At 42.1% G+C, this 23,637-nt stretch overlaps 1 protein-coding gene across 1 annotated transcript; it reads right to left on the reverse strand.

The window, feature by feature from the left end:
- Positions 1 to 2,717: 2,717 nt before the first annotated feature.
- On the reverse strand, positions 2,718 to 22,976 carry LOC129624576 (adhesion G protein-coupled receptor E4-like). The gene is made up of 10 exons (XM_055542713.1): positions 22,904 to 22,976; positions 21,666 to 21,859; positions 18,648 to 18,806; positions 16,892 to 17,086; positions 13,942 to 14,177; positions 11,731 to 11,797; positions 7,817 to 7,908; positions 6,411 to 6,591; positions 4,180 to 4,275; positions 2,718 to 2,947 (listed from the first exon to the last, which is right to left on the reverse strand). Exons 1-10 carry the CDS (start codon positions 22,974 to 22,976, stop codon positions 2,897 to 2,899), a joined length of 1,344 nt encoding a protein of 447 aa, XP_055398688.1. The 3' UTR covers positions 2,718 to 2,896.
- Between the last annotated feature and the right edge of the window lie 661 nt (positions 22,977 to 23,637).

Raw genomic sequence — 23,637 nt, forward strand, 5'->3', positions numbered from 1 at the left:
GACTACTTGGAGCTTTTTGTGTAGCAAAATTTTATTAAAGTATAATATAGATAGAGAAAGCTTCTGACATAGATGCCAGAAGGAGACAGAAAGAGTGTCCCCTTGCTGGTTTTAAGCAAGGCATTTTATGTCTATTAGCGAGCTGCTGCTGCTGCTGCTGCTAAGTTGCTTCAGTTGTGTCCGACTCTGTGTGACCCCATAGACGGCAGCCCACCAGGCTCCCCTGTCCATGGGATTCTTTCTAATCAGATGAAAGAAACACCTCCAGGCTGAGAGAGTTTCACCAGGTTCTTCTCCCACAATATGCATTTTTGAGATAGGATGGCACGATGTCATCCCTGGCCATAAAACAATTGACATGAACTTTGGTTTGTTGAGCCATTATAAGCCCAAGTTTTGAGAAAATAAAAGGTTAGTCTTAAGCAGAACTGATTTTGTCAACAGAGAAGGGGGAAAAATAGTCTGCCACTTGCAGTTTATTTCCTCCTGCCACTTGGGGACCTCTGGCCTTCATTCCTGTTACCCTCTCAATTCCACAAATAAGGGATATCATATGATATTTCTCCTTCTCTGTCTGACTTACTTCACTTAGTATGACAATCTCTAGACCCATCCAGGTTGTTGCAAATGCATTACTTCATTATTTTTAATGGGTGAGTAATATTCCATTATATATATATGTACCACATCTTCTTTATTCACCCCTCTGTTGATGGACATTTAGGTTGCTTCCATGTCTTGGCTTCCGTGTCTGCAGTTCATGGGGTAGCAAAGAGTCAGACATGACCAAGCAACTGAACAACAACATGTCTTGGCTATTGTAAACAGACCTTCGATGAACCCTGGAGTTCAAGGATCCTTTCTGATCATGTCCAGGAGTGGGATTGCAGGGTCATAAGATAGCCCCAGAAGTTTCATCTTGTTCTTTCATTTGAAACATGGTCCTCAGCCTTCTCATTGTGTTTCACTTTCTCCCTTTGCCCCTATGAAATTGGTTGAAACAGTAACCTTTCCCAGTCCTGAAGGCAAGTCCTTGTTGGGAGTGTCTGTATACTGTCTATGTGAGCCCATTTGCTTTAGTTGGGAATGGTTCTAAAGTGAGCTTGGAGTGGGTCTTCCCCTTGGTACACTGGCAGCTGCTGCCTCAATGGGAGGTTGAGCTAGATTCAGAGGAGTTAGACTCAGAGCCAGATGTGAGCTGGGGCTTTTCCTAGACTCCATGAAATCATCATCCTAACGGTGTCTGATGCTTTTGAATTGTGGTACTGGAGAAGATGCTTGAGAGTCCCTTGGGCAGCAAGGAGGTACTGCATTATAACGTTTGCAAAGACAATAGCTCTGCTGTCTCGTTAGGCCCAAATCCACATTGCAGAGAGAGCTAAAAACAGAGCAGACACTACCATCCACAGTCTAGGGAAAATACTCACTTTGCTATACAGTGGGGATTCCCTGGTGGCTCAGTGGTAAAGAATCTGCCTGCCAATTCAGGAGACATAAGTTTGATCCCTGGGTTGGGAAGATCCCCTGGAGAAGGAAATGGCAACCTACTCCAGTATTCTTGCCTGGGAAATCCCATGGACAGAGGAGCCTGGCAGACTACAGTCCATGGGGTCACAGAGTCAGAAAGGACTGAGCGACTATAACAACAACAACAAAATCAACTATACTGCAGTTAAGAGAATGAAAATGATCTGAATGTGTGTACCTGACAAAGACTCATATGCATCATACATGCTCAATTCCTGCAAACAACCCTTGAGTGTTAAATGAGAGGTGACATGCAAATGAAAAAGAAACACAAGAAAAGGTGCTCAACATTTTAAAAACCACAATGAAATACCTCTTTCCCCCATGCAAATGGCTAAAAGTCAAAGTACTGATAATATCAAGTGGTGTTCAGGAAGTGGAGGAAGTGAAACTCTTCAATATTCCTGGGTTATTGTAAACTATTGCAAACATTTTAGAGTTTTGTCAGTTTCTGTTAAAGTGGATCATTAACATATGACCTAGCAATTACACCCAAGGTATTTACCCAAGAAAAATGAGACATGCGGCCACACACACACACACAAACACAAATATTATATTAGAATGATCATAGCATCTTTATTCATGGTAGAAAAATGGAAATAATTCAAATAGACATCAATAGGAGCATGGATAAACAAATTGTGATATACAATAGTGTGAAATGGTATTTAGCAATAAAAAGGCACAGACTAGCAACATATGCATGAAGTGAATGAATTCTAAAATCATGATGAGAGAAACATGGCAGACACCAGGCAGACACAGTGTATTATTCCATGTATATGGGCTTTAAGAACTGACAGAATTAATCTGTTGCTATAGAAATCAGAATACTTGTTTCTGGGGTGGAAGACTGGGGATACATGATTGAAAGGATTACATGGGAACTTTCAGGAATAATGCAAATACTCCATATCTTGATTTGATTGATACAGTTGATAGATATACAAGCAGGAGATTTGGGTTCAAAACTGGGTTGGCAAGATTCCCTGGGAAAGGAAATGGCAATCCACTCTATTATTCTTGCCTGGGAAATTCCATGGATGGAGGAGCCTGTGGGCTACAGTCCATGGGGTTGCAAAGAGTTGGACACAACTTAGAAACTAGACAACAACAACAATATACATATATACACTTGGAAACTCACCAGATTTAAGATCAACATGTCTCTGCGTAAAATACTTGAAAACATTATTAATTATTTGCAAATAACACTGCAACACTACACAAAATATTATTCAACCTAAGCATACATTCTGCCAACAGTTCTCCTGTAGGATAAATCAGTTCTCATGGATGATTGAGTCATATGGCTAATTCTTTCTCCAGGGTGATTGGGAGGATGATATGGAAGAACTTGTCACATTCAGACTGAAGTATTGCTTCTTTTCCCTGCTAAGTCAGATGATTTCTCCACCTCCATGTGTGAATTTGTGGGAGAGACAGAAATATAATTAATGCTGAAATATTCCTGAAAGTAATTTTTGAAATCATTTGATGGGAATTTCCTGACAAAAAGATGAGACTGATATTGAAGCATGGATCCCAGGGCAAGTCTGAGTGTTTTTCTTCCAGGCTTAATGTACTTAACTTTGTTTTTTGTATCTCAGAAAGTTGAAGATATGAAAGTAAGCATAAGATGATGAAGTCTGGCCCCCTTAACTCACCCTTGAGGAGACTGACCTCAAATTCACATCCAATTTAATTTTGGAAGTAGGTCTAAAACCAAGCTCTCATGCTCTTACATCTCACCTAAACTCGTCTTATTTATCCCTCCGTTCATTTTCCTTCATCATTATCAAGTAAAAGAAGAAAAGTGTTTCGTGATCTCTGTCACTTTCTTTAAGTACTATTTTGCCTATGCCAACAGTCCTTAAATTATGTCTTCTTTTTTTTAAAAAACACCAGTGTTCTACAAAATGTAAAGACATTTTCTGCTGGAAAAAAAATCCTGGCTAAAGATGTTTGGCAAGTCCTGAGTTCTGTGGCCTCTCTGAAGATTTGCAAAGCACAGGCCTGGTTAAGGCTCAGAGCCTACCAGCAGTGAAACCTGTTTGACAACTTGTGGAACTCATGAACAAGGATATCTTAGTTACAGTATAACATAAATAAGAAAGAGTTTTATTCACGTTTTTTGTAACTCCAAGGTTTGGACTCAGATTGCTGTAGTTATTTAGCTGCTAAATTGTGTCCAACTCTTTTGGGACCCCATGGACTATATAGCCTGCCAGGCTCCTGTGTCCATGGGATTTCCCAGGTGAGGACACTGGAGTGGTTTGCCATTTCCTTCTCCAGGGGATCTTCCTGAGCCAGGGATCTAATCCGCATCTCCTGCATTGGTAGGCAGGTTCTTTACCACTGAGCCACTGGGGAAGCCCTTGCACTTAGAAACCAATAATCCCAGAAAAACAAAATCTTTCACTGTGCAGATTATGTGTGGGTAAGTATGCTATTACCCCACCCTAGAGATGCTCAGTGTCAGATATTGCACAGTAAGCTGAGACAGAGATGCTAACAGGTTCCTGTACTAAGAGTCAATGTGTGGTCCAGTCACACTATTGGGGGAGGGGCAGACCCAGCTGCCGACCAGTTTGAAGAGAATAATTCAAATTAGGAAACAGCATGGACTAGGAGAGGAAATCATCTTACCATATGGGTTTGGCTGGTAGAGCTGGAAAGGATGTAGCTGTCAGACTCTGTCTTTTTATTCATCCTCCTAAGCCACTTTACGTACTCATCTCTCACCTGAAAAAGATGGTAAACAAAAATCTTGCGTTTTAATGCTTTCTGGCTATATGCACAATGCTACCGAAAATAGTACTTTCCCCCATTTTTATTTGCAGATGGTCCGTAGAGGCCATATCAGATAGATTGATCTATGAGTGATTGTGTGTTAGTCGCTCAGTCATGTCCAACTTTTTGTGACCCCATGTACTGTAGCCCACCAGGTTCCTCTGCCCATGGAATTCTTCAGGCAAGAATACCCGAGGGATTGCCATGCCCTTCTCCAGGGGGGTCTTCCCAGCACAGGAATCAACCCCAGGTCTCCTGCATTGCTGGCAGATTCTTTATCATCTGATCCGCCAGGGAGGCCCCTGTGAGTGATTACAGAGATATTATTTGTGGATCAGCCTATGCATCTTTATGCTAATGATAACACGGCATTTATATTATCCTTAAGAGCATGAGCAGTTTTCTGTAGCCACTGAGAACTGCTTCCTCCTCTCAATGTTGTTGTTGATGTTCAGTTGCTAAGTCTTACCCCACTCTTTGAGACCCCATGGACTGCAGCACACCAGGTTTCCCTGTCCTTCAGTATCTCCTGGGATTTGCTCAAACTTACATCCATTGAGTCGATGATGCCATGCAACTATCACATCCTCTGTTGTCCCTTTCTCCCCCTGCCCTCAATCTTTCCCAGTATCATGGTCTTCCAATGAGTTGGCTCTTTGCATCAGGTGCCAAAGTATTGGAGCTTCAGCTTCAGCATCAGTCCAATGCATATCAGTTCCAATGTATATTCAGGGTTGATTTCCTTTAGAATTAACTGGTTGGATCTCCTTGCTGTCCAAGGGACTCTCAAGAGTCTTCTCCAGCACCACAATTTGAAGTGTCAATTCTTCAGCCCTCAGCCTTCTTCATGGTTCAACTCGTACATTTATACCTGACTACATGTCTCTCTGAGATCCATACAACCCCACTGGAGTGAAACCTAGCAATATCTATCTATTTATCAAGTCAGAATGCAGTGCAAAATCACTGCTTAAAAAGTTTATGTGGTATTATACATGTTTCAATGCAATTCTCCCAAATCATCCCACCCTCTCCCTCTCCCACAGAGTCCAAAAGACTGTTCTATACATCTGCGTCTCTTTTGTTGTCTCACATACAAGGTTATCGTTACCAGGTTCGATGCAGGATACAGGATGCTTGGGGCTGGTGCACTGGGATGACCCAGAGGGATGGTATGGGGAGGGAGGTGGGAAGGGGGTTCAGGATGGGGAGCACGTGTACACCCATGGCGGATTCATGTTGACGTATGGCAAAACCAATACAATATTGTAAAGTAATTAGCCTCCAATTAAAATAAATAAATTTAAATTAAAAAAAAAAAGTTTCTGTGGTCCGGCCAATGCTGGCATCTGGATCATCACTACCACCACATTCTCCTACACTCAGAGCACTGCCCTCACTCCGCATCTTTGGGTTCTGGGACTGGCAAGGGTTTCCACATCAGCTTTACTTCCCTTCTTTGGCTGGTTGTCTCCTACCCACCTTAAGCCCCTCACCATCAAGTCCAAAGAAGCCCTACTTGGTAGTTTAATATCTCCCTAACAATTTTCCCCGAGGTGAAAATCACAGTTGGTTATTCATGTCTAATTATGTTGTTTCCCATTTCTGATTTCTTCACTGTTCAGAAAGCAGCCCCTGGATCCCCCAGAGCCAAGCAAGTAATAATCATTAACATACAATATGAATAGTAAGAAATGGAAACCACTGTCCCCCAAACTTTAGTTTTGCTGCTGTTAGACCCCATATTCATGATCTGAGAAGAATGGGGCCACTACCATCCAATACTCATTACAGATTCATGAGTTGGGATACTGGAAAATGGGAAAACGGAGACTTGAACGCCCAAAGGGGAATCAAGATGGTGGAGTGGTAGGATGTGGAACTCACCTCATCCTACAGATACATAAAAAATGCTTCTACAAACAGGGGCTTGAACTCCCGGACTCAGTGGAGAATGGTAGGCTTGAGGAAAATGGGAACACACCATCAGGCAGAAGGGCATCATGTGGAAGAGAAGGGCTAGCCAGGTAAACGCATGAGAGGACCCCAGCAGGGAGCTGGGAAGAAAACAGGATGGGTCCTATTACCTGCTGGTTGAGGAGGCAGTGGACCAGGAAGATGTAGACTCCCTGCAGGACGTTGGTGATGGTGAAAGCATAGGCGATGATGGATCTGATGGGTTCCTTTATCAGTTCAGTGAGAAAGAAGCCAAGGCACCAGGAACAGCCCAAGAGGAAGAGCTGAGCAATGGCTTTAAATGTCAGCATCCTGTTAACACCAGGAAGGACAGTTACCAACTCACCACCTTCTCTCTTGAGTAGTATGTTGTCCTGTCTTCAGGCCCCATCTGCCTTCCTCTCCAGTTGTTGTTAATTAGTTGCTAAGTCATACCTGACTCTTTGCAACCCCATGGACGGTAGCCTCCAGGCTCCTCTGTCCATGGGATTTTCCAGGCAAGAATACTGGAGTGGGTTTCCATTTCCTTCTCCAGGAGATCTTCCCAACCCAGGGCTTGAGCCTAGATCTCTTGTATTGGCAGAGAGATTCTTTACCACTGAGCCACCTGGGAAGCCTATTCTCTCCAGTTACTGGTGAAATTTTCTCAAGCCAAGATGGACTTTGAGAAACTGTGGTTGTGATGCAATATTTGGAAGTAATGCTATCATTTTCATTGTAAAAATAATAGATGAACATGAGTTTATTCCATGGGTGTTTTCCTCTAATATGAATGTTTATAACTGGAATGATATTTTGTGGTGGTGGTGGTTGTTAGTCGCTAAGTCGTGTCCAACTCTTGTGACCCAATGGACTGTAGCCCGCCAGGCTCCTGTGTCCATGGGATTTCCCAGGCAAGCGTGGTATTTTACCACTACTTATTTTGATGCAGCAGAATACACGTAACACAAAATTTACTACAACTATATTTAAACATACAGTTCATAGGCATTAAATACATTCACATTGTTGTACTACCAGCAACACTATCTTTCTACTGAGCTTTTTTTTCACCCTGAAAAACTGAAACTGTATCCATTAAACAATAAGTACCCATTTCTTCATACTCTCATCTCTTGGCAACATCAATTCTTTCTGTTTCTATGAATCTTCTCATTAATTTCAAGGTTTCAAATGCATATGATTTTAAGGGTGATTCTCATTTGACAGTGGTTCCTAACGTGGTAAGCAACTCTCTACAGAGGACTGTTTAGGGGCTTCCCAGGAGACTCAGTAGGTAAACAATCTGCCTGCTGATGCAGGAGATGTGGATTTGATCCCTGGGTTGTGAAGATTCCCTGGAGGAGGAAATAGGAACCCATTCCAGTATTCTTGTCTGGGAAATCCCATGGATAGAGGAGCCTGGTGGGCTACTGTCCATGAGGTTGCAAAGTGTCGGGCACCACTTAGTAACTGAGCATGCATGCATGCTTGAAAAAGCAATCCTTTAGGACTACAACCGATGCAAAGCCCATTAAACTGTCTAAACCCATTTTACCTTGTGTTTTGTATCTTGGACACATCTTTATTGAGGGAAGAAAGTCGGTCTCTCAAAATCCACAGGGTTATTGAATAAAAGGTTAAGTTTATCTGAAAGAAAAAAAATAAGATACTAATTGTGGACCAATATACACAGTCAGGTTTTTTTTATGATGGCCATTCTGACCCGTGTGAGGTGAACTACTCATTGTAGTTTTGATCTGCATTTCTCTAATAGTTTATGATGCTGAGCATCTTTTCATGTGTCTCTTGGCCATCTGTGTGTCTTCTTTGGAGAAATGTCTACATAGGTCTTCTGCCCATTTTTTGATTGGGTGGGTTTCTTCTCATATTGAGTTTCATGAGCTGTTTGTATATTTTGGAGATTCATTCCTTGTAAGTTGCTTTGTTTGCCATTATTTTCTCCCATTCTGAGGGTTGTCGTTTCATGTCTTTATGGTTTTCCCTGACATATGTGTACTGCCATGTGTGAAGATACCATGAGTAGAGAGCTGCAGATAGCTAGTGAGAACCTGCTGAGGAGCGCAGGGAGCTTAGCTGGGTGTCCTGTGATGACCTAGAGGGGTGAGAAGGGGGTGGGTGGGAAGGCGGGCCATGAGAGAGGGGATATATGTGATGGCTCAGAAAGTAAAGAATCTGCCTGCAGTGTGGGAAACCAGGGTTTGATCCCTGGGTCAGGAAGATCCCTTGGAGAAGGGAATGCCAACCCACTCCAGTAATCTTACCTGGAGAATTCCCTGGACAGAAGAGCCTAGTGGGCTATGGCCCATGGAGTCGCAAAGAGTTGGAGATGACTGAGTGACTAACATGCTACATATAGCTAATGCACTTTGTTGTGCAACATTGCAAGGCAACTATTCCCTAAGAAAAAAAATAGAGAGTCAAACTAGAAAGCACTGAAGATCATGGGAAAAGGTATGAGATTTTATAGTTAGAATATGTTGAAACTTGGGGACTTCCCTGGCGGTCCAGTGGTTAAGACTCCATGCTTCCAATGCAGGGGATGCAGGTTCCATCCCTGGTCAGAACTAGGATCCCACATGCTTCATAGCACAGCCAAAAAGTTAAAAACATATATGTTGAAATTCCTTTGGAGTAGACTGGGGATACTTGGACAATACCACCAAGGAGCTCCTGAAAGGCCACAGAAGAACACGCATGGGTGGTCAGGTGGCACAAACACAGTGCAGGGTGGTGTCTCCACCAGTGCCTTTCCTTGCACACATGGGCCATGGGCAGAGACTTCCCAGGCTTGTTTCAGATAGTCTGGGGCATGTGGCTGAAGTCTAGTGGATGAGATGTTGGTCGCAGTGACACATGCCTGAATCCTACAGTCTTCAACTCTCTTCCCCTCCAGCAACAACCAATGAGTTCATGTGTCAAAATAATAGAATCATAAAAGAAAAGCTGAGGACTTCCCTGGTGCCACAGGGGCTAACAACCTGCCTGCCAGTGCAGGAGATACGAGTTCAGTCCCTGGTCTGGGAAGATCCCACATGCCTTGGAGCAACTAACTCCATGTGCCAGCACTAGTGAGCCCATGTGCTGCAACTTCTGAAGCCCTCACGCCTAGAGCCCGTGCTCCACAACAAGAGAAGCCACCTCCATGAGAAACCTGAGCGCCCATGAGAGAGTACCCCCACTCACCACAACTAGAGAAAGCCCACACAAAGCAACGAAGACCCAGCACAGTCATAAAAAAAAGCAAAGCTTAATCTCACATGGAGAGCCTCTTGATCCACACTGGACTTTGCAAAAATAGCACACAAAAACATATTTGCTCTGTCAAGCCACTGAGTGTTGGGACTTCTTTGTTACTGTAACACACTTTAGCTTAAACTGACTAATCATCAGACTATATCCTGAGTCGAACAAACATAAAAACTGAAGATTTAAGAACACTTGGTGAAATCACTTCCAAATCACATAATTCTATCATAGTCACAATTATATTTTTATACACCCACTCATTTGTTTATTCAACAAATATATATTAAGTATGTATGGTATGCTAGATATTAGAGATACAAGGATGATTTCTTCTCTATTCATCAGCATTTAAATGTGCTCAAAATTTTTTTCCTTTAAAATTTTTTAATTTTATTATTTAAAAATTAATTAATTTATTTTAATTGGAGGCTAATTACTGTACAATATTGTGGTGGTTTTTGCCATATATCAACATGAATCAGCCATGGGTGCACACGTGTACCCCCATCCTGAAGCCCCCTCCCAGCTCCCTCCCCACGTCATCCCTTTTGGACTGTTCCAGAGCACTGGTTTTGAGTGCCCTGCTTCTTGCATCACGCTTGCACTGGTCATCTATTTTACATGTGGTAATATACATGTTTCAATGCTATTCTCTCAAATAATCCTCCTCTCGCCTTTTCCTACATAGTCCAAACATCTGTTCTTTACAACTGTGTCTCTTTTTCTCCCTGCATATAGGGTTGTTGTTACTGTCTTTCTAAATTCCATATATATGTGTTAATATACTGTATTGGTGCTTTTCTTTCTGACTTACTTCACTCTGTATAATAGGCTCCAGTTTCATCCACTTGTTAGAACTGACTCAAATGCATTCTTTTTTATAGCTGAGTAATATTCTATTGTGTATATGTACCACAACTTCCTTATCCATTTGTCTGCCAATGGACATCTAGGTTGCTTCCATGTCCAAGCTATTGTAAACAGTGCTGCAATGAACACTGGCATACATATGTCTCTTTTGACTCTGGTTTCCTTGGTGTGTATGCCCAGCAGTGGGATTGCTGAGTTGTATGGCAGTTCTATTTCCGGTTTTTTTAAGGAATCTCTACACTGTTCTCCACAGTGGCTGTGCTCTTTGCATTCCCACCAACAGTATAAAAAGGTTCCCTTTTCTCCACACCCTCTCCAACATTTATTGTTTGTAGACTTTTTGATGGCAAAAATATGCTCAAAAAATTTTAAATAAAGACATATGCTCAAACATCTACTATTAAAAGGAAACAAATTAATGTTAAAATAGTACCTAGTTTGCCCTCCTACACTGTTGGTAGGAATGTAAATTGGTAAAACCGGGATGGAGATCAGTATTGAGATTCTTTAAGAGAGTAAAACTAGAACTACTATATGATTCAGCAATCCCGCTCCTGAGCATGTATCCAGAGAAAGCCATACTTTGAAATGATACATGTTCCCCAGTGTTCACTGCAGCTCTATTTATAGTATGCAAGACATGGAGGCAACCTAAATGTCCATCAGCAGAGGAATGGATGAAGAAGATGTGGTACATAAATACAATGGAATATTATTCAGTCATAAAAAGAATGAAATAATGCCATTTTCAGCAACATGGTTACAACTAGAGATTATCATACTAACTGAAGTTAAGTCAGAGAAAGACAAATATATTATGCTCTTGCTTATATGTGGGATCTAAAAACAATACACAAATGAATTTAAATACAAAAGAGAAATAGACGGACAAACAGAAAACAAACTATCGTTACCAAAGGGGAAGTGGAGAGAAGGATAAAGTAGTTGGTTGGAATTAACATATGCACATTACTATATATGAACAGATAAACAATAACAACCTACTGTATAGCATAGGGAACTATATTCAATACCTCGTAATAAGCTATAATGAAAAAGAATCTGAAAAGTATATATATATATGTGTGTGTGTGTGTGTACATATATATATATATAATATACTTTTTGCATTTACTTTCCATTATATATATGGCTGAATCTCTTTACTGTACACCTGAAACTAACACAACATTGTAAATCAGCTGTACTGCAATAAAAAATAAAAATAGTACCTCTTTTGATCTTCAAATTAAGTTGAATACTACATACCACACACACACACTCTATACACACATGGCACCTGAGGCAGACACACGCACACTACAAACCTACCAAGATGACGGCTGATATGGGTCCTAAGAAACTCAAGATAAATCCTTTCTCTATGTTGATCCAGCAACTGAAAAACAGAAAGCAACAGTAGCAGCATTTTAAAAAGGTAATGGAATACAATACATGATCTGCAATAGAGAATATTTATATAGGATTTTTTGGGCTTCGCAGGTGGCTCACTGTGTGGTGGATTCATTTTGATATTTGGCAAAACTAATACAGTTATGTAAAGTTTAAAAATAAAATAAAATTTAAAAAAATAAAAAAAATAAAAATAAAATAAATAAAAAATAAACTAGCTCAAAGGGAAAAAAAAAAAAAAAAGAATCCACATGCTATGCAGGAGATGAAGGAGACATGGGTTTGATCCCTGGGTGGGGAAGAGCCCCTGGAGAAGAGCATGGCAACCCACTCCAGTATTCTAGAGAAACCCATGGACAGAGGAGCCTGTGGGCTACAGTCCATAGGGTCACAAAGAGTTGGATACAACTGAAGCGACTGAGCATGCATATAGCATTTACATGTGTCAGGTACCATTCTAATACTTGGAAGTAGATAGTATTACTCTATTTTACAAATGAGAAAACCTAGGAAAGAATTTAACTGTCCTCAGAGTCACCAGGCTAGTAAGTGAGGAACCTTGAATTTGGACCAGGCAATCAAGTCTAGCGGAGAAGGCAATGGCACCCCACTCCAGTACTCTTGCCTGGAAAATCCCATGGACGGAGGAGCCTGGTAGCTGCAGCCCATGGGGTCACTAAGAGTCGGACAGGACTGAGCGACTTCACTTTCACTTTTCACTTTCATGCATTGGAGAAGGAAATGGCAACCCGCTCCAGTGTTCTTGCCTGGAGAATCCCAGGGATGGTGGAGCCTGATGGGCTTCCGTCTATGGGGTCGCACAGAGTCGAACACGACTGAAGTGACTTAGCAGCAATCAAGTCTAGAATTCATGCTCCTTCAAGTTTATGGAAGTATTTGGTTATGATAGCAAAAATTTGTAAAGAATTTCAGATGTCTATCACTTAGAGATTAATTTTATAAAGATGGTAAGAATATACAATGTAATACATTGAATGATGATGTGTATCTGTACTAATGTGGAAAAAGTCCACTATATATTATTAAGGGAATAAACAAATTACATGCAGTACGTTTATCATGATCCCATTTTTTATAAAAAAATACATTTACATGTATATTATATATATATTGGGCTTCCCTGATAGCTCAGTTGGTAAAGAATCTGCCTGCAATGCAAGAGACCCTGGTTGGATTCCTGAGTCAGGAAGATCCCCTGGAGAAGGAATAGGCAACCCACTCAAGTATTCTTGGGCTTCCCTTGTGGTTCAGCTGGTAAAGAATCTGCCTGCAGTGTGGGAGGCCTGGGTTTGATCCCTGGGTTGGGAAGATCCCCTGGAGAAGGGAAAGGCTACCCACTCCAGTATTCTGCTCTGGAGAGTATTAAGGGAATAAACAAATTACATGCAGTATCTTTATCATGACCCCATTTTTATAAAAGTATATATTTATATGTATATATATTTAAGGGGCTTCTCAAGTGGTACAGTTGGTAAAGAATCCACCTGCCAAAGCAGGAGACACTGGAGACATGGGTTAGAACTCTAGGTCAGGAAGATACCTTGGAGTAGCAAATGGCAATCTACTCCAGTATTCTTGCCTGGAAAATTCCATGGACAGAGGAGCTTAGTGGGCCACAGTCCATGGGGTTGAAGAGTCAGATGTGACTGAATGACTAACACATACTGGGCTTAGTGGTATTACAGAGGTTCTTTATTAGAATATTATTTTTTATAAAACCAGTTATTACTTTCAGTAATAGAAGTAGTAAAGATCTATAAACGTGACATTTATAAATATAGACATTTATATAAAAAATAAAAATTCATGCTCCTTCCAGTTTACTGTCTGTGTTACTTTACACTAGTCGTTCACCTTTTTCTCTAAACCTCAGTTTGCTTAGTATACAAAATGGCAACAATTGGAGCACTTTCCTCTAGGGATGTTTTGATAGACATGAGAAATGGTGTATATGAAACACTTCGCCCCAGGGGCTGGAGAAATAAATGTTCAGCATCTTTGTTCTCAGCCTGAGTCGTGACCTACTCACCCTTCCTTCCACCCTCAGTTTCCCAGGGAGACAGGTGTGCACCCACGTCCCCGACAGCGCATTTTCAGCGCCCGACTCACTGCTTAGCGGTGCCGTATCCTCGGGGGTTGATCGCTGCAGACACAGCCACAATCACCGCTGGGACCCCGTAGCCTACAGGGTACATGAACCTCTTCTTGAATCTGCCTGCGCTGGTGTAGTTGGCCACCCTGAGGTTCCTGACAGTGAGGAAGAGGTGCAGCCCTTCGAGGAACATCCAGGTGAAGGCGGCCAAGTAGAGGTAATGCAGAACACCGGCGACGACCTTGCACAGCACCTGGGGGGAGAGGGGGGCCACTGGAGTGGTCCTGGGTGCAATGACCTCACCATCTGCTCTTCACCGGGGTTGTCTCTGGGTAACTTTGGTGAGAGATGCTCCTTAGCCTTCTTCACATGTCCTTCTTCTCTTTAGAGTCATGTCTCCAAACGGATGGATGGTCCCCCTTGTCTATTCCCATGCCTTGGCAGGCTGTCACTTGGGCCACCCAAGAAAAACTGAAAATGTATCATGTTTAAAGTTGAATGGGGGACTTCCCTGGTGGTCCAGGGCTTAACATCCATCTGCCAATGCAGGGGACACAGGTTTGATCTCTTGTCTGGCAAGATTCCACATGCCATGGGGCAACTAAGCCCAAACACCACAACTATGGAAGACCGAGAGCCCTGCTCTCGGTCAAAGCGGTCAAAGCGCATGCTCTGAAGCAAGAGACGCAATCGCAGTGAGAAGTCCGTGTACTGCAAGGAGGAGTAGCCCCCACTCACTGCAACTAGCGAAAGCTCGCAGCAATGAAGACCCAGTGCAGCCAAGAATAGCTAACTAGCTAACTAAAGGTCAAAGAGATCTTTGTCCATCTTAAAATGGAAGAAGACAATATTCAAAATGTGTTAAGGACTGCAGAAATCATATAGCCCTTTGCCTGTTGGCTAATGGATGCTAGACTTCTCTGAGTTGGATGAAGTTGGTGCTGGCCAGGGCTGTCTCCATCCCAAGAACCCTTAACCACTTCCCTGCCCCCTTTCCCGTTCTGAGGATGAAATTAATCCTCGTAGAAAGCTTATGGCCTGCTTGTCCTGCCGTGATCACCGTCTCTTCCATCTTGGTCACTGCCCAGAACTGAAGTCACTCTGGTCTGTGTGGCATATATGTTGGGTACATGAATGAGTGAGTGAATGAGTGACTCCTCCAATATGCTTATCCGCATAAAGCCCCATAGTTTTCTCTTTTGAGCCAACAGCTCCTGGTTTCCTCCACTATGAAAGCATCTGCTCTGAATGACCTTTTCTGTAGTAAGCAAACCCTCCCACCTCCTTCTTCATATTCACTGAATTTTCCCTCCATGTCTTTAGGACCACTGGAACTTGAAAAAGTCAATGTTTTCCCTCTCTTTAGGTTGCACAATGCAGCACGTGGAATCTTAGTTACTTGACCAGGGATCAAACCCACGCTCCCTGCATTGGAAGTGTGGAGTTTAACTGGGACACCAGGGACATAATTGCCCCCACCCCATGTCTATGATTAAAGTATAACCTGGCTTTTGTTTGAGGACACTGCTTCCCACACATTTGAAGAGAACAGTGACCGCTGTCCATTGTCTGAGGGGAATTGGGTTTCCTCAACACAGCTCATGATCTCTCCTGGACCATTGACTCTCTTTTCATGATGAATAAAACCCTCTTTTCTTAGGAATCATGTCCTGAGTCTTTCTAGGAACCTCTCAATCTTTGCAAAACTCCATTCACTTCCTGGTTTCTACCTCTCACTCCTTGGAGATGCTGTTGCATGAAACACATGTTTGATTTCAAACCTGCTAGCTTGGAATCATAAATCAGTGACCCTCAAGACCCAGCTCCACTGTGCATCGTTCATTCAGTCTGTAAGTTTTTAAATTGACAATTAACTGGGGGAAGCGACATGAAGAAAACTCTGAGTTTTGGGCATGTTCTATATCTTGATCAGGGTGACGGTTTTATATCTCTGTCTCTATATCTGGGCTTCCCTGGTGGCTCAGAGGTAAAGAACCCACCTGCCAATGCAGGAGATGTGGGTTTGATCCCTGTGTCGGGAAGATCCCCTGGAGGAGGAAATGGCAACCTACTCCAGTATTCTTGCCTGGGAAATCCCATGGACAGAAGAGCCTGGCGGACTATGGTTCATGGGGTTGCAGAAGTGTCAGACACAACTTAGTGACTAAACAACAACATATCTATATCTATTATAGACATAGGTAATACCAAGTTCCTCTGTCTATAGAATTTCCCAACAACATATCTAATGTACTATCTATCCATGAGAAAGGAGGATTCCTGCCTTCTGGAACAACATGGGTGAACCTTGAGCTGTGCTCAGGAGATTGTCAGACAGAGACAAGTACTGTATAATCTTTTATTTGTGGAATTGAAAAATCTCAGATTCATGAAAAAAGAAAAGAGTAAAAACCTGATTGCCAGGAGACAGAGGTAGGGGTTGGGATGAGAAGGCTGATGTAATTTGTGGATATAAATGTGTAATAAGTAATAAATTACCCAAGGGAATACACAGTTCCATGAATATACTGAAAGCCACTGACATGTACATTTAAAAAGAGCAAACTATATATGTATGAATTATGCTATTGATACTATGTATAAAATAGGTAACTAATGAGAGCCTACTGTACATCACAGGGAACTCTCCTTAAATCACTCTGGTGACCTGAATGAGAAGGAAGCCCCAAAAGGGAGGGATATATGTATATGTGTCACTGACTCATTTTGCTGTACAGCAGGAACTAGCACTACCTTGTAAAGCAGCCATACACCAATAAAAATTAAAGAAAAAGCTGTTTTTTTAAAAAAAAGAAGGGAATTCCCTGGCAGTCCAGTTTAGGAATTGGCACTTTCACTGCTGTGGGCTTAGGTTCAATCTTTTGTTGGGGAACTAACATCCTACAAGTCATGTAGCCTGGCCAAAATAAAAAATAAGTAAGAAAGGGTTTTGGCTAATTCTCCTACCTCGGGCTCTGTCCGTTTGATGCCTGTGAGGAAGAGGAGGTAGGCCAGGAAGAGGCAGATGGAGAGCTGCAGGTGGAGGGAGGTGCTGACGTTCTGGATGGATCGACACAGAAGGAAGGTGAGGGCCGCCAGGAAGAGGCAGAGCAGAGAGAGGCTCAGCCCCATGTAGGTGATCATGGTCAGCACGGGATCCTCCTAGATGCAGCAGGAGAAAAGAGATCCCAACTGGTTTTTGTTTTGGACGCTGTGGTTCCCAATAACCTGGGTCTTAGAACCCTCAATGCATGGTGTTAATTTCCTCGTGAGAAACTGAACAGATCAATAATGGCCAAGCCGAACTTCCCTCGTAGTCCACTGGTGAAGAATTGGCCTACCGGTGCAGGGGACAAGTGTTCCATCCCTGGTGTGAGAAGGTCCCACATGCTGTGGGGCAGCTAAGCCCGTGTGCCACAAGTACTGAGCCTGTGTGCTGCAAATAGTGGAGCCCATGTGCCCTAGAGCCCATTGCTGGGCTCCTCTGCAACAGGAGAAGCCGCCACAATGAGAAGCCCGGGCACCGCAACTAGAGAGTAGCCCTGGCTTGCCACAAACAGAGAAAGCCCACGTGCAGCAATGAAGACCCAGGCAGCTGAAAGTAAATAATTATTTTTTTAAAAAAAGATTAGAAAATCACAATGAAACATGACTCTCACCCCAACAGTGAGAAAATGATAATCAACAAAATTGTAACTTTTCTTGATCTCATTGGAGAGCCAAGTTTGCACAGCAAAGAGGCAACATTAACTCAAGTTCTTCCCAAAAGAGATGAGACAGAACGATTGCAATTTTAACAGAGCACAGAAGGAACATGTGGTTGCTACAGGACTGCATGTGAAGAAATCCACCAGAAATTCCTAAAGGCTGAATGCAGTGGTTTTGGATGACTAGGTTTCCCAGATAGAAGGGTTGTTTCACTCACAAGTTCTAACCCATGAAAACATGAAAAAAGGCTCCATGCCACTAGTCATCAGGTCTGTATACATTAAAGCCACAACGAGATACCACTATACACCTCCTAAAAGAGTTGTATATTTTTAACATGAAAAAGAGAAATTTATATTAATGCATATATAGAAAGGGTTAGTCACTCAGTCATGTCCGCCTCTTTGTGACCCCATGGACCACAGCCAGCCAGGCTCCTCTGTCCAAGGGCTTCTCCAGGCAAGAATACTGGAGTGGGTTGCCATTTCCTTCTCCAGGGAAATCTTCCTGAAAAACAGTACTGATGAACCTATTTGCAGGGCGGGAATAGAGACTCAGACGTAGAGAAAGGACTTGTGTTCACAGAGGGGAAAGGAGAGGGCAAGACCGGTTGAGAGAGCAGCACTGGAGCGTATACACTGTGGCTTCTCAGGGAGCACTGAAACAAGCGCACTACCATGTGTGAAAGAAAAGCTAGCTGGAAGATGCTCAATAGCACAGGGAGTTCCGCTTGGTACTCTGTGATGACCTAACAGGGTGGGATGGGGGTTCGGTGGGATGGGGGTTCAGTAAGAGGGAGACTCAAAAGGGAAGGGAATGTTGGTGTACGGCAGAAACTAACACAGCATTGTAAAGCATTATCCTTGAATTTAAAAAAATGAAAAGAAAAAGAGTAAGATACATAGCTGTTCCTCTGCTAAAGTTTTTTCATCTTCTTTCTGAAGATCCCTGCCTCCCACCAGTACCACCCTGCAGCAGAGCTGACTTTCAGCGGCATGTGTGTTTACACACGTACCTTCAGCTCGACCGAGGCCATGAGGACGGCAAAGGTGGACAGATGGCTGCAACTGCATACAGTTCGAGTTCCGTTGGAAAAGATCACATGGCACCCTTCATTAGACCAGACCAGCTCGTCCCAGTAGACACAAAGAGACTTTCTGCTTTCCCCTAACATCTGGAAAGAAAATTGCTCTTCATGAGACACTATCATTTAAAATCTGAAGCTTTCCACACATACACGCACACACACTCATGCGTGCATGCTTACACACAATGAAATACTATTCAACCATAAAAAATGAAATGATGCCATTTGCAACACAGATAGGCCGAAAGGATATTATGCTTAGTAAAATGTCAGGCAGATAAAGACAAATACTTATATTATTTCCCATATGTGGAATCTAAAAAATAAAACAAATGGAATATACAAAACAGAAACAAGCTCACAGACATAGAAAACAAACTTATGATGACCAAAGGGGATAAGGAAGAGGGGAGAGACAAATTAGGACTATGGGATTAACAGATACAAACTCATATCAATAAAAGAGATAAGCAACTACACTTTACACTTTAGCACAGGAGACTATCCCCATTATTTTGTAATAACCTATAATGGAATATAATATGCAAAAATACTGAATTACCATATTGTATGAATGCGTGCATGCTTAGTTGTGTCCAACCAGGATCCTCTGTCCATGGAATTTTCCAGGCAAGAATACTGGAAGGAGTTACCTTTTCCTCCTCCAGGGAATCTTCCCGACCCAGGGATCAAACCCTAGCCTCCTTTGTCTTCTGCACTCGCAGGCAGATTCTTTACCACTGAGTCGCCTGGGAAGCCCACTATATTGTATACTTGAAACCAACACAGCATTCTAAATCAACTATACTCCAATAAAGTTTGTTATGTTAAAGTTTTTGGTTTTTTATTTTTTATATAATTTAAATGTTATTTTCCATTTACAATAATCGCAAAATTTTGTTTACACAGAAACAGACTCATAGACATAGAGAACACAATTGTGGTTGCCGGGGGTGGAGTGGGTGGGGAGGGAGAGGAATGGACTGGGAGTTTGGCATTTGTAGATGCAAACTATACATTTACAATGTAGAAACAACAAGGTCCTACTATATAGCATGGAGAAGTATATTAAATGTCTTGTGAGAACAATTTTTAATGTGTTTTAAAAATCATGGGATTCAGTTTTTCCTTTTGTATGGCTTTACTGAGGTATAGTTGATATACAAAGGTAAAAAATCCACCTGCTAATGCAGGAGATGCAAGAAACATGGATTCAATCCCTGGGTTGGGAAGACTCCCTGGGGTAGAAAATGGCAACCCAATGCAGTGTTCTTGCCTGGAGAATCCCATGGACAGAGAAGCCTGGCGGGCTACAGTCCATGGGGCCGTAAGAGTCAGACACGACTGAACACACAACACACTACGTGAAACGTGATGAATTGGGATATATGCACACACCTGTGACACCATCACCACCATCAAAGCAACAAAACAAATCCAACACTTCCTGAAGTTTCCTGCATCCCTTTGTTTCTGCTTTGTTTGTTTCTTTTTGTGGTAAGAACACTGACTATGAGATCTACCCTCTTAACAAAATTTGAAGTGCATAATACCATATTTACTATGGGCTTTGTTATACAAAGTATCTTTTACTTAGAACTGGAAGACCAGAGAACGTATTTTCAAATCCTTCTTCAATTAATTAGAGGCTCAAGTTTCAATTCTGGGGTCAGAAATGAAATCCTAATATTAAAAAAAAAACAACTTTCATCTGACTTTATTTTTTTTTTTTTTTTTTTAAGTTTGTATTGTCATTACTTTTCTTTTCTTTTTTTTTTTTTTAATTTTATTTTATTTTTAAACTTTACATAACTGTATTAGATTTGCCAAATATCAAAATGAATCCGCCACAGGTATACATGTGTTCCCCATCCTGAACCCTCCTCCCTCCTCCCTCCCCATTCCATCCCTCTGGGTCGTCCCAGTGCACCAGCCCCAAGCATCCAGTATCGTGCATCGAACCTGGACTGGCAACTCATTTCATACATGATGTTACACATGTTTCAAAAATTTTTTCTTTATTTATTTTTGGCTGCGCTGGGTCTTCGTTGCTGGGCAGCGTTTTCTCTAGTTTCAGAGAGCAGGGCCTGCTCGCTAGCTGTGGTGCATGGGCTTCTCACTGTGATGGCTGGCTTCTCTTGTTGCTGAGCATGGGCTCCAGGGCACGTGGGCTTCAGCAGTTGCGACACATGGCTCATCATTGCAGCTCGAGGGCTCTAGAGTGCAGACTCAGTAGTCGTGGCACACAAGCTTAGTTACCCTGAGGCACGTGGGATCTTCCTGGACCAGGGTTCAAACCCATGTCTCCTGCATTGGCAGGTGAATTATTTGCCATGGAGCCACCAGGGAAGCTCTCATCTGACTTTTAATTTTTTAAGTTGAGTCTTTTATTTTTTCCAGCTTTATTGAGGAATACTTGACAAATATAACTGTACATACTTAAAGTACATGACTTGATGATTTTACTTTAAAGATCTTACTGTGAACATCTTGGGCTTCCCTGATGGCTCAGTGGTAAAGAATCTGCCTGGCAGTGCAGGAGACACTGGCTCTATCTCTGGGTTGGGAGGAATCCCCTGAAGGTGAAAATGCCAACCCACTTCAATATTCTTGCTGGAAAATTCCATGGATGGAGGAGCCTGGCTGGATCTGGTCCATGGGATTGTAAAGAGTCACGTTTATTTGTTCATTTCCCAACAGTAAATAAGGCTACAGTTTTTTTTAAATCACTTTTTAGTCTGTTGAAGGAATGATTCCCATCATGTAATTTTTGGAGTAACTCTTAAACAAGGACTGGGTTGAATTTCAAATCTCCATCAGCAATTCCTGATAAATCAGCCTGGGCAGAAAGAACTGACTGTAAAAGCCATACTTTTTCACTACTAGGTTTATAGGTATGATCAGTAGAAATCTCTAGGTGCTCAAACAAGTGGATACTTTGCCCACCTGTATATGGTGAAATGTGAAGTTCACGGGTTTGGCCAGGGAACAATTCTTCTTGCATCCTGTGGTGCCACTTATCACCTTGGAATTCAGTTGAAAGTGATCCAGCTTTTCATCAAGCGTTAGGTTTTCCTTAGACACAAAGGAGCCATCTAAGATGGACCCGAAAGACTTGTAAGAAATAAAGACCACAGCACCTGAAAGGAAGCAAAGAACTGATGAACCTGAGGAGGAGATTGGAGAATGTGTTGCCAGTTAAGGATTTATCTGGCCAGTTTCTTAGGAGTCAGATATGGAATGTAGGACTCTGAATCCTAATTTATTAGACCATACATCCTTGAAAAATAGATGGGAGAGATTTCAAAATCTTTCCACTTGCAGGATGTTAAGGCTATGTCTGGATTCTAGTAGAGATATCCCCTCTGTCCCTAGCAGCACTTTACAATAGTCAAGATATGGAAGCAAGCTAAGTGTCCTCCCATAGAGGAATAGATAAAGAAGTGGTATATATACACAATGGAATATTACACAACCATAAAAAGAACGAAGTCTTTCCATTTGCAGCAACATGGGTGGACCTGGAGGGTATGATGTTATGTTAGTGAAATAAGTCAGACAGAGAAAACAAATCCCACATGATTACACTTCTGTGTGGAATCTGAAACACAAGACAAAAGAGAAACAGATTCATGGACACAGAGAACAAAGTGGTGGTTTCGAGAGGAGAAAATATGAAGGGGACATGGGGAGAAGAAGGGTGATGGGGATTAAGAGGTACCAACTTCAACTGCAAAATATATGTCACAAAGATGTAATTACAGACAGAGAATATAGTCAAGGATATTGTAACAATTTTGTATAGTGAGGTGATCATTCATAATGTATAAAAGCATCAAATCAGCCTGTTGTATGCCTGAAATTGAGCTTCCCTGAAAGTACTGCTCAGTGGTAAAGAATTTGCCTGCAGTGCAGAAGCCACAGGTGACATGGGTTTGATCCCTGGGTCGGGAAGATCCCTTGGGGGAGGGCATGAAATCCCCATGGACAGAGGAGCCTGGTGGGCTATAGTCCATAGGGTGGCAAAAAGTTGGACACAACTGAAGCGACTTAGCATGCATGCATGCATGAAATTAGTATAATATTGTGTATTAATTGTTAATATAACTCAATAAAAAGTAAGAGTAAAATTCCCCTGCCCCCAATTCTAGAGATGTTGAGATAATTTAGGTAATTTCCGTTACCTCCAGTTCCTCCTCCAGTGACATCACTGCAATCGATGTCCATTGTCTCCTTTTCAATCTGTAATTTAACCATCTCGTTTTCTGTTTTGCAGCCATTCTTGATGGTCAGTGCTTCAATAACTAAAAAAACAGAAAATATGCATGAATGTTGGAAATCCTTATAAACACTTATTTTAAAACATAATCTCCTTGTCCATCTCATTAAAAAAAAATGACAAGGACTTCCCTGGTGCCCAGTGGTTAGGAATCCATGCTCCCAATGCGAGGGGTGTGGGTTTGATCCCTGGTCAGGGAACCAAGATCCCACATGCTGCATGGTGTGGCAGAAAAATAAATAAAAATTAAATTAAAAAAAATGACAACTGTAGGAGCTTCAGATGAAAACTGGAATTTGGGTGATGGAGTTTGAGTGGACACATAGAGGCTGTTGGCTTTATTTGGGTACCCAGTCTCTTATTGGAGGGAACAAATTCAATATATAAATAACCTCGGATATGCAGGGAAACCTGGCATGCTGCAGTACATGGCGTCGCAGAGTTGGACACGAAGGAGTGACTGAACTTACTTACTTATGCAGATCACACCACTCTTACAACAGAAAGCAAAGAGGAACGAAAGAGCCTCTTGAAGAAGGTGAAAGAGGAGAGTGAAAAAATTGGCTTAAAACTCAACATTCAAAAAACTAAGATCCTGACATCTGGTCCCATCATTTCATGCAAATAGATGGGGAAACA

This window comes from Bubalus kerabau, chromosome 1 (genome assembly GCF_029407905.1).
Source record: "Bubalus kerabau isolate K-KA32 ecotype Philippines breed swamp buffalo chromosome 1, PCC_UOA_SB_1v2, whole genome shotgun sequence".
Taxonomy (NCBI): domain Eukaryota; kingdom Metazoa; phylum Chordata; class Mammalia; order Artiodactyla; family Bovidae; genus Bubalus; species Bubalus kerabau.